The sequence below is a fragment of the Schistocerca cancellata genome, chromosome 6 (genome assembly GCF_023864275.1).
Source record: "Schistocerca cancellata isolate TAMUIC-IGC-003103 chromosome 6, iqSchCanc2.1, whole genome shotgun sequence".
Lineage (NCBI taxonomy): Eukaryota > Metazoa > Arthropoda > Insecta > Orthoptera > Acrididae > Schistocerca > Schistocerca cancellata.
In genome coordinates this window covers 305,883,195-305,895,654 of record NC_064631.1, presented here as the reverse complement: position 1 = coordinate 305,895,654, position 12,460 = coordinate 305,883,195, and the positions used below count along the sequence as shown (strand labels likewise).

Genomic DNA, 12,460 nt, shown 5'->3' with positions numbered 1-12,460 from the left:
AAAAAACTCACAATACCAAGGAGTGTTACCGCTCTGAATCGACTGTCAAGAACTAAATGATTACGATGTGTTCAGCAGACCAGTAGCAGTGTACCGATACATAGTCATTATAAATACAAACGAAGAGTAGCTAAGTAAATATTACAAAAAGTTTGATATTTCCAGTAATTAAATAAATAACGAACGAGCGAGTAAAAGTATCTGAAAAGGACACCGTTAACAAAGAAAACTCAAGTGGGCGATAAAAACAAAAAATACTTTCTACTACTCAAAATGAGGTAAGTAGTTCCAAATCAGTTAATTAACACCTTCCAAAAATTTGATATTTGCAGCAGGAGAATGTATAACATGCAATCAAAGCGATTCCCGATGCTAGTTAGCTACTATGCACGGTAACAACAACATGATTCAGTTCGTTGTGATGCGTACGGTAAGTTGGAGTAAACAGAGTCAGTGAGAATTGGAACACATGTAGGGCGTCGGGTTGACAACAAGTGCAGTGCGTTAGGACACGTGTAGACTACGTGAGGGCACGTGGAACGCGTAGAGGTGACATTGGTGCCACGTGCGGTGCCGCGTTCAAGTCTTAGTCGACTGCAGCAACGGGAGGCCGCCGGATGACAGTTTTCAGGCTTGTTTATGGAAAGTGAACAGTTTCTGTCTTACACAAACGCAGCGTATACATAAATTTCCGGAAAAAAGTAATCCACAGAAAAGTCTAGGGGAAACCTTTCTATAGCATTGGGCTGCTATTGATGACGATGATGATAGTGACGATGACTAGCGCCGAGCTTATCGATCAGAACCGGTAAGCTGCCACCTATCTTTCCTCTTGCTGCTAAATTCTAGTGCTGAAAATTTCTTTCACTATAGGAGTGGATACCTCAAAGCCGAGATGGTTTAGTGACTATGACAACGGAAACGATTTATAACACTCTGTACGTGTTGAATTTCAGCTACATGGAAATGAAACGATGGAATTAGCTCCAGAAGTACATGGCCTCTGTCTTAAATCCAACAGGTTTAAATACCTACAAAAAGCGAATGGATCGCGGTAAAGTATACCTCATACTGCCCACAATAAGCTCTGAGTGGTTTAGAATTCAATTCAAAATACTGACGTTCAACATTTTCTACTGTCATCATTTTCTTTATAGAGCTGTGTTATTTACTCACAAGGGATTTGAATTAGTTGCCTCCCAATAAGACGTTGTTCTTTAGCTGGGATCTATTTAGCGTCCTTGACGGTCAAGGTACATAATTAGTCAATAGTCAACGCAAAATCTGGAGGCTCAAGCCAAAAGCTGAGGGAATGTATTTGGACTATAGAATTACGTGGGGAAATTCGATAATTATGTTCCTCGGCCTTATCGTAGCGTCTCACCTTTAAACATTTTGCATCGGTGCTCGGATTAGAAAGGGCGTCAGACACATATATAGCTTTAGTTTTCGCCTCTACTGTTCAATCTGTACATCGAAGTAGCAATGACGGAAATAAAAGAAAAATAGTAGAATTAAAATTCAGGCTGAAAGGACATCAACGATAAGATTCTCCTATGACTTTGCTATTCTGAGTGAAAGAGAAGAAGAATTACAGGATGTGCTGAATGGAATGAGCAGACTAACGAGTAAAAAATACGGACTGAGAGTAAATCGAAGAAAGATGAAAGTAATGAGAAGTGGCAGAAATGAGAACAGCGAAAAATTTAACATCAGAATTGGGGCTCACGATGTAGACGGAGTTAAGGAATTCTGCTACTTAGGCAGCAAAATAACCAATGACGGACGGAGCAAGGAGGACACCAAACGCAGACTACCAATGGCAAAAACGGGCATTTCTGGCCAAGAGAAGTCTACTAGTATCAAACATAGGTCTTAATTTGAGGAGGAAATTTCTGAGAATGTTTGTTTGGAGAACAGCACTGTGTGGTAGTGAATCATGGACTGGAACAGAAGAGAATCGAAGCGCTTGAGATGTGGTGCTACAGAAGAATGTTGAAAGTTAGGTTCAAATGGTACAAATGTCTCTGAGCACTATGGGACTTAACTTCTGAGATCATCAGTCCCCTAGAATTTAGAACTACTTATCCTAACTAACCTAAGGACATCACACACATCCATGCCCGAGGCAGGATTCGAACTGTGACCGTAGCGGTCGCGCGGTTCCAGACTGTAGCGCCTAGAATCGCTCGGCCACCCCGGCCGGCTTGAAAGTTACGTGAACTGATAAGATAAGGGATGAGGAGGTTCTCTGGAGAACCGGCGAGGAAACAAATGTATAGAAAACGCTGATAGCAAGAAGGACGGGATGGTAGGTCCTCTGTTTGAGACATCACATAATAATTTCAGCGGTACTAGATGGAGCTGTAGAGGGTAAAAACTGTAAAGGAACACAGATATCTGAAAACGTCCAACAAATAATTGAGGACGTAGATTGCAAGTGCTACTCTAAGATGAAGAGGTTGGTACAGGACAGGAATTCGCCCCGGGCCGCATCAAATCAGTCAGAGGACTGATGACATAAAAAATAAAAAAAGTTGGTGAATATTTGAGAACTTATCGTTGCGTCTCGCCTTTAACCATTTGTATCGGTGCGTATTTGAGTGGTGTAAGTTCTATGGATAGAAGAATTTACTGGCAATGGAAGAGAGGTCTGATGAAATAAGAAATAAGTTGAAGACTTCTGTACCTCTTGAACTTGTGAACTGAGACAGGGACTCAAGGAAGTTAACAGAGGAGATTCATTGATCAGGCATTAATGGCATTTTCTTCACCTACCGACCACATGCTTCTCTGTGCAAATTAATAAATATCTTAATTTACGACTCAATATGCCATTTATTCTCCCCACATTTATTTCACTTAGTTTCCTACAGTATCGTGAATTCATTACACCAGAAATGAATTTGTTAATGTAGGATTGCACCGAAATTTATTATACAAAATATGGAAGACGCACTTAAGAAGTTTTTAGTTATACTGAGTAATCTCAAAATTCCTGGTAGCAGTGCAGTCGTCATAACATACTTAATGCTGGGAAGAGTCGAATTCTAGGGAGGATGAGTCATATAGTCTTACTCTGATCTGTAAAGTAAACAGTGCTGAACAATAGGCCAGTTGGACTAGATTGGGCTTTTAGGAGACGTTCGTCTAAAGTAATTTAAGGGTGCCCTGGAAAGTCTAGCACAATATGGTCCAACTGACGAATGCGGAAGGAGGGAAGGGACATGCCGTCGACGTGCCGTGGCGGACCACATGATCGGAATGCAGAAGAATGAGAAGGAAATAGGCTACATTATTTCAAGCGAACCACTCCGAAGTGATTTGTAGATACCAAGGAAACTTAATCTGGATGGATGAAGGATCTTAACCTAATTATTGTTTGTGGTATGGATATGCATATGCAATTTGCACCAGTATTTACGCAATAAAGTACAAAACAAAAATACAAGAACTCTGGTCTCAATTGACCTTTCGCAGTGATAAAAGAGTTTGTCCATTCCATTGATGACATCCTTCCAGTCTCCACTGAAACACCGCTTGGGTTATTCTTCTACAATGTGGTCAATGAATCCCATTAACTTCAGTGTCTAAACCACTGAGCCATTTCGTTGACTACAATTGTGAATGGATCACAACTGATATAAAACATGACGTTGGATATTAAAACAACAATATGCTTTTGAGACATTTCGATTTTAATGAAATTCTCTTATTGAAAGTTGGTACCGGAATTTCGGATGTCCTCCACACGAGGGAACAGCTGAGATGGGACGACAGCCAAGTGTGGTCGTTTGGCTGCGACCTAACCTTGGCACCATTGGCTTATGGCAAGCGCCAGAACCCAGGGCGGTGTCCTTTGAGGAAGCGATGCGACACAGAACAATGGAGACATGGGCCAAGGGCATGTGCAGATACGTGACAGGTTGCGACAAGGCGCGTGCGCTTAAGGACGAGATGGGAGGAGTGGCAATATCGATGAAAGAAAAGAGCAATTAAGTCGGCAGTTCATTGCTATTGGGATAGTGGTAGAAATTGAGCCTGGTTTCGTCAACCTTCGGATACTTTGCAAATTTCTCCTTAGTTGTTCCCAGTTATCTCTATTGATCACTTGATAATAGGCATAGAGGCAGAAATCAGTCGTGATAGACTTGGAGACTTGTGTAACAGTTATATCCAAATGAAGGAAAAATACCATATTAATAAGAGAGCTATTCGGAAAGTAAGGTCCGATTGGTCGCGAAATGGAAACCGCAGTGGAAATCAAAAATTATTTGCAGCTGTTAGCTTCTCTACATAGTTGCCAACTACTTCTCTACATAGTTTGCCGGCCGCTGTGACCGAGCTGTTCTAGGCGCTTCAGTCCGGAACTACGCGGCTGCAGGTCGCAGGTTCGAATCCTGCCTCGGGCATGGATGTGTGTGATGTCCTTAGGTTAGTTAGGTTTAAGTAGTTCTAAGTCTAGGTGACTGATGGCCTCAGATGTTAAGTCCCATAGTGCTTAGAGCCATTTGAACCTCTACATAGTTGCCCCACCGAATGAGACATTTCTCGTAGCATTGTACCAACTTTCGGATACCCTCGTCGTAGAAGGCAGCCACATGCGCTTCCTGCCAATTCTCTACACTTATCTGCAGCTTGTGGTGCAGTGGTTCTGATGTGAGCGGAGATGAAAGTCAGACAGAGCCAAGTCGGGCTTATGGTGGGTGATCAAACGTTTCCCATCAAAAGTGCTGCAGGTGCGTCCTCATTGCCCTTGCAGTGTGCAGAATTGTCATGAAGAAGGAAATGCATAACAGTTACGTTTAGTGGGCTGTATGAAATCAGGCGATATTTCTGTTCAAATGTGTGTGAAATCTTATGGAACTTAACTGCTAAGTTCATCAGTCCCTAAACTTACACACTACTTAACCTAAATTATCCTAAGGGAAAATACACACACCATGCCCGTGGGAAGACTCGAACCTCCGTCAGGACCAGCCGCACAGTCCATGACTGCAGCGCCTTACACCGCTCGGCTAATCCCGCGCGGCGGCGACATTTCTCACAGGATGTTTGATGGGAGTCACTACTGTCTAGGCATTTCGATGTGCTCACTGTACGCTCAGAACTGAAAAGAGCGACTCGATGCAATCGACGGGTATACCAGAAACACTGCCCCACACATCTGTGCAAAGCTTCATTGGATTTTCAATGTGTTTCCCATTTCGCACCTGTTCGGACCTTGCTTCCCGAATAGCACTCGTAATTTTATACAGGTTGTGTAGCCCAGTCAGCAGAAAGTTGTCATTTTTTGGAATACAAACGCGTCATTCTCCCTGATTTTCTGGAACGTGACCATGCCATCAACAGAGAGTGGTATTTTGAGACACTCCAGGTGATAGAAGTCATTCATAGACATGGCCAACATAAGAGTCAGCAACCGATCGAACTTCATCAGGACTATCCAGGACGACAGCGAAATCAAACTTATAAATCTAAAACCAAAATTGTACTCATATTTGTTCATAAATTGAACTAATATTATTAAGAATGACACAAGATTTATTACCAAATTAATTTGGAATTGCAATTATAATTTAAAATTATTGTCATTATTCATATTTTTATGATTTATTCTGAAAATATTTTAAAAGACGTAGTGAATTGTATAAGACTCTTTGGATGTAAAAGATTGGTGTATTTTATGATCGCTGAACTGCGACTTTATATGTCGTTGTTGTTGATTTGTGTTTAACAGGTAGTAAGGAGTCTGTCTGTTACGGAGTTGAGAGTTGGAAATTGGTATGAGCTACTGGATTGTAAATTCGTTTGATCAATGATTTTATTACAATGGAAGTTTAATATGTCGAATGCCTCTGGAAATATGAGTGATACGAAGAAAATAAAATGGCTGATGAAGAAACAGAGCAAACCAGTATCCGGATTGTATTACTGAACTTAATCTCATTCAGAAGCATTGTTCTTTACAGTAAATCACAATACTTTACGAGAAGAAATTCATCAAGGACGAGCAAGAAACAAGTAGTGAGCGCGTATCCTACTCGCCTAATAATTAGCCGCTTATACGTAGCGAAGTAAGCTAAAAAATTGCACTTGGTTTGAACCTTATTTTTGTTGGTAATTTATTTCGACATTAGAGAGGAGAGTGTCTCAACCTTGACCAAGAGTACAGCCTGGATCATCGAATATCCAAGTTCTCCATGTTTGGTCTAGTGAGGTATAATCTTAGGTAAAACGATCTGTTGATACTAACGAGCTGAATGTGAAAAATGATCGTATGTCATCTTTGGGAGACCTTGTCTGGGACTGTTCGACACCACGGTGCAACTCTTTCTATTCGACGCCACTTCGGCGACTTACGAGTCGATGAAGTGAGATGAAATGATCAGGACAACGCAAACATCCAGCGAAGAAAACCTCAGACCCTGTCGGGAATCGAACTTGGGACTCCGCAAATTAGCAGAAGCGACGCTAACTGCTCTCTTTCAGTCTATCTACCTGTTCCTTCGTAATTTTTCGTCAACAGTTCTGTAGGTGTGTTGCCAGACGCTCTCACATTCTATCCGTGAAAATTTGACGCAGATTTTTTGAGGCTGACCAGTACCTACCGTGTCGATAGCCACAGCTGTGGACGAGGTGAAGGTGGTTGTGATGCATTGTATACGACGGTGTGCACCCGGCGTGTTTTAAGGATGATTCTAGAGCTGGGCTCAGTAATAGAGCAAATGTATGTTAATGGAGGACATTGGTAATCGAAGGCAGACAGAAGAAAATACATTCATTGTATTTGTGAACTTAGAGAAAGTGTTCAACAGTATAAGGTGGAGTAAAATCTTTACAGTGCTCAGAAGGCTGAGGGTACAGAACGAAGAGAGACGATGTCTGCAAACTCAAAGTGCAAGTGATAATAACGGAAAGTCAAACAAGACATGTTCGTGTTAAAAAGGGTGGAGCGCAAGATGACGGATCATCTCGCCCGTAGTTCAACTCTGAAGTCAAAGCTGCAACGGAGAAGGGGAAACCTATGACTGCATGGCACAGACTATCTAGGCCACCTTTATTTCATACAAATCAAGGCATCTGGGTTTTGCACTCGAACCTGGGGAAAACCGTTTTCATGTAACTTGCTAACGAGATATTGGTAGGAGAAACGCTCAAGACGTACTAAGATCCACAGCGTTTACCGACACTATGCTGTCATAGTATGGTCAAGCGACCACCGTGAGCGTTTTAACAAGTTAACTCTATCTTCGCTCAGCACTAATATTTTAAGACAAATTAAATACGAACGCATTGTAAGTATCATCGTTAGTATCAACTGTAGACGCAAACCAATTAACGAATAAGTTTAACCGAAACTGTTATTTGAAGGCTGATCATCTGCAAAATTATTGTTTTTGAAACAAATATAAGTAACATTCAGTCGGTTGTTGCATTCCTTTTCTTATCTTACATTTGATTAATAAACATGTTTGCTTAAGTTACAGTAGGTTATTTTCAAAACTGAAATGCTAGTTTTTGCGTGGCATGAATCTCAACTTTTTGTTCTGTTTTACCAAAGTTGTGAGGGGGGCATGGAAACAACGGATTATAAAACTCCCAACGAAGAAATTTTATCAGAACTCTTATATTTGCTGACGACCAGTTTCTAGATGGGATAATGAAAATAACTTACAGAGAGCACTATATGAATTGTATAAAATAGCAAAACAACATTATTTAAGCATATCGTCACATAAAACCAAGACCATGGCATTCCAAGGCTCACAAACTTTGAGATGTAAGTTCGTAATAGAAATCAAAACTTTTGAACAAGTTAATACGTTCAGATTCTTGGGCTGTGACAAAATGTGTGTTCACATGATTGATATTGAAAAGATTTAAATGTTCAATACGATGTGTAGAGACATAAAAAGAATGCTCTGGGGAAAAGTGAGCAAGAAAACAGTTCTAAAATTTTGTAAAGCTATAGCAGTTTCCTGTGGACTATATGGTAGTGAAAACTGGATTATGAACTCTGAAACATGTAGCAGACTGCAAGCAACCGAGATGAGGTTTTTGAGAAAGTACATGGAGTCATAAGAAGAGTGAGTTTAAAACATGAGACCATCTGGAAGAATGTAAGAATATACAAATGAAATGAAAAAAATTAAGGAATACAGAGAAGAGCAGAAAGAACATAGAGAAATAATGAGCGACGAACGTATTCCAAAGTATCTGTTGCATTACATCGCTAAAGGAACAAGAAATCGTAGACTCAAGAGGAGGTGATCAAGAAGTCTCAACAGCGGGAAGAATTATTTTATACCATTAAATAATAAACCTTAAATGCTGCACTGTAGACTTAGTAAAGGACAGGAAATACCAGAGGATGACATTAAAACAGTGTAGAGTCTCTTTAAAAATAGATTAATAAATAAACAAAAAATGAGGGGGAAGCTTGAGTGAGCGAAGAGTCACTCCAATTACATAGTTTGGAACTGAAACGGTTATGTATCTAAAAAGTGGAATTTAGCCCAAATATGAAAGCAACTCGACATGAATGGCAGAACTGAAGACGTATTACTCTTCTAAATATATGTTATAAATTCTGTGCAAGAATTATAACACTACGACCGCCGCCAATCACTTAAGCTATATTATCAGATGCCCAACATGATTTTCGCGAAGGGAGATCATGTTCAGACGGTCTCTTCATTGTGACACAATTAACATGAAAACACTGTGAATTCAATTTACCAACTTCTCTTGTCTTCATTGACTACGAAATGGTGTGTGGTAAAGTAAATCGATCGTGTGGGTAATTTTAAGAACTAGAGGAATCCCATATCATAAGAGCTGTACAGGTTCGCGTATGAGAAACAAAATGCAAATAAAAATAACGGACAGCAGACGTAACATGGCTGAAATAATCTAAAGAGTTAGACAAGGCTGCTAATAATATGGATTCAGGACAATACTTTTTTATCCTGCAGGAAGTTGTTTTTAATTTAAATAAAACAGCAAGAGAATACAGTAATACATCTCCATAACAAAGGCAGAATCAATGGCACTGTTAGGACATCATCCCATGCGAGTTATTATCTGACTTGCGAAGCAAATAGTAGGGCAAGCTGTTAATATTTAGGGTGCAATATAACGTGTGATGGAAACAATGACATACAAAACCAGCTATATTTGTTATCTACTTCAGTAGAACTATATGAAGAACATTGGGAAAGAAAGTTCGCAGAGATACTCTACTGATGTTCTACAAGGTTATGGCTGTACCTAAACTGCTCTACGTATGCATACAAAAACTGGACCCTCAAGAAGTGAGAAGAAAAGAGAATAAATGCATGTGAAATGAACTTCCTTAGAAACGTTACTGGACATTAATGGATAAAAAGAGAAATGATGATATTCGAGCTGAACTGAATACGCAAAACACAACTGAAATTTGGAAATTTGTGGTAAGGACTATGGGACCAAACTGCTGAGGTCATCAGTCCCTAGGCTTACACACTACTTAAACTATCTTAAACTAACTTACGCTAAGGACAACACACACACCCATGCCCGAGGGAGGACTCGAACCTCGGCCGGGGAGAGCCTTAGACCGCACGGCAAAACACAACTGACACAAAAAAATATCGGATAAGGTGTAAAAAACACATGAACCGCATGCCATTAGCAAGAATCACTAAGACGATACAACAGTACAAACCAAGAGGAAAAAGGTCTATCGGAAGAGCAATGAAGAGATGGATTGGCCAATTTTGAAGAAGATGGAATGGATCAACGGGTTCAATCAGCGATGTTGAGGAAGCTGACGAATGGGAACGGTCTACACAGGTTGAAAAAAAGTACTTTATTTGTTACCGTCGGTGCACACCTGTTATATAACGTGAGAGGTAACTATACAGTTGTGTGGACAGTGGGAAACACGACTGATGCGGCCACTCACTTTTGAGGTCCCTGATCTCAGGCGTGCAGGGCCCCTCCTCCAGCAGGCACTTGATGGCGGCGTTGACGAAGCGCTGGTTGCGCAGCATGCGCTCCACGTCCACGTGGTCGTACTTGGCGTAGCGGTCGTCGGCGGCTGCCGCGGCGGCGAGCGCCGCCGTCACGATCAACAGGGCGAGCGTCGGTGTCTGCATGTTGTCGCTTCCTGTGGCCGAATGCGTGCCCGGCGCCGGCGCGCTGCTCTCTTATAGGCGTCGGTCGACGGGAGGGAGGGATTCCCCCTCCCCGCCTTTCCGCGCCGCGGGAGGGGGTAGCAGCGCCGCGGCGCGGGCGCCACCCGGAAGCTGCGCCCGGGACCCGCCTACAGCCGGATGTCCGCGAGGCCCCATCCCCGTCGCGGAACTGCCCCGTTCCGAAATCAGGCGACGCCGCTTGGGTCATGTCCGCTCTAGGAGTCCCTTTCGCCGTCGCGTGGGTGCTTCTCTGAAGTTTCAGTATGCGGTTACGGAGAACCCAATGCGGAAGACGCCGGTACCCCCTACTGCTGATGAAAACAAAGCAATCATCTGCGGTAGCAAGTAGCTAAAGAAATCGCAGGATAGTGTAGTTAGGGGATACTCGTGTAGTTTGTTTCAGTCTTATTTGTGTCCTGCAGCCCGCAATGTCGTTTTATACGAGGACCGTTCAGTAAATAATGATCCACAATTTTTTTTCTTGCAACATGTTTATTCTTAAGAATTAGAATTTGGTGATAATATTAGTCAAGTTAGAGGTTCGCCGATGACATTGTAATTCTGTCAGAGACAGCAAAGGCCTTGGAAGGGCAGTAGAACGGAAAGGACAGCATCTTGAAAGGAGGATATAAGATGAACATCAACAAAAGCAAAACGAAGATAATGGAATGTAGTCGAATTAAGTCGGGTGATGCTGAGGGAATTAGGTTAGGAAATGAGTCACTTAAAGTAGTAAAAGAGTTTTACTATTTGGGGAGCAAAATAATTGATGATGGTCGAAGTAGAGAGGATATAAAATGTAGACTGGCAATGGCAAGGAAAGCGTTTCTGAAGAAGAGAAATTTGTCAACATCGAGTATAGATTTAAGTGTCAGTAAGTCGTTTCTGAAAGTATTTGTATGGAGTGTAGCCATGTATGGAAGTGAAACGTGGACGATAAATAGTTTAGACAAGAAGAGAATAGAAGCTTTCAGAATGTGGTGTTACAGAAGAATGCTGAAGATTAGATGGGTAGATCACATAACTAATGAGGAGGTATTGAATAGAATTGGAGAGAAGAGAAATTTGTGGCACTACCTGACAAGAAGAAGGGATCGGTTGGTAGGACATGTTCTGAGGCATCAAGGGATCACCAATTTAGTATTGGAGGGCAGCGTGGAGGGTAAAAATCGTAGAGGGAGACCAGATTCAGAAGGATTTAGGTTGCAGTAGGTACTGGGAGATGAAGAAGCTTGCACAGGATAGAGTAGCATGGAGAGCTGCATCAAACCAGTCTCAGGACTGAAGACCACAACAACAACAACAACAACATTAGTCAACATTTCTTTTAAATGTTATGTTTGTGTGAGAGGATGAATTCCCTGTTGGTAGAAGCTCTTGTCCTGTGTCCATAACATGCATGAACTGCACTCTCCTGATCTTAGAGGCATGACCCACTGTGGCGACTGGTCTCTGATTGATGAATGATGTGAATGAAACTGGGGAAATCAATCCCAATCACCGTTTGCCTACCAGACTGGAAGTTGCATTCACCTCCTAATCTTCTGCCCCTGGATCGTGAATACATCGGGCTTCTTTACTTGACAGGTGTTTCATGCCTAACTGATAGTTTAATCTTTTTTTTTTTAAAAAAAAAGGGATAGTGGAAAAGCTGCAGAACTATGATAGCCAGTAAATGCGATAAAACTTCAATATACCTATTTAACTCAATATACCTATTTAATTCGTTAAAACACGGAAACCATTTAAAGTGTCAAAGACGTGCGGAACAGAAATAATGCAGAATCAGTTCAGTTGAAACACTTTTAATGTCTTCTACGGTACATAATAACATTACATACTGGTACCATTACTGCTACAAATGGGGCTCAAAATGGCGCCCATCAGTGTCCAGAAGGGTCTGAAATCGCAAGATTGCATTCTGCTCAGTAGAACCAGGAACGCCCTTAGGTATATTCAAATGTTCAAATGTGTGTGAAATCTTTTGGGCCTTAACTGCTAAGGTCATCAGTCCCTAAGCTTACACACTACTTAACCTAAATTATCCTAAGGACAAACATACACAACCATGCCCGTGGGAGGACTCGAATCTCCGCCGGGACCAGCCGCACAATCCATGACTGCAGCACCTTAGACCTTAGGTATGCCTGCTACCTCTCTCGATATGCTGCGCTTCACATCAGCAAATGTGTGACAGTTCCCGTGGTAAACACTGTCGTTCAGGTAGCCCACAACCAGAAATCGCAGGGAGTAAGATCGGGTGATCGTGCCGGCCAAGC

The 12,460-nt window shown here is 41.8% G+C and overlaps 1 protein-coding gene across 1 annotated transcript in view; it reads right to left on the bottom strand.

Annotated features, from left to right (window-relative positions):
- LOC126191014 (ejaculatory bulb-specific protein 3-like) overlaps window positions 1-10,154 on the bottom strand; it is a 47,483-nt gene extending 37,329 nt beyond the window's left edge. Inside the window, exon 1 of the mRNA XM_049931705.1 lies at window positions 9,950-10,154. Coding sequence (XP_049787662.1) covers window positions 9,950-10,142 — 193 coding nt within the window. The 5' untranslated portion in view covers window positions 10,143-10,154. The remainder of the gene's footprint in view (window positions 1-9,949) is intronic.
- Window positions 10,155-12,460: the final 2,306 nt, after the last annotated feature.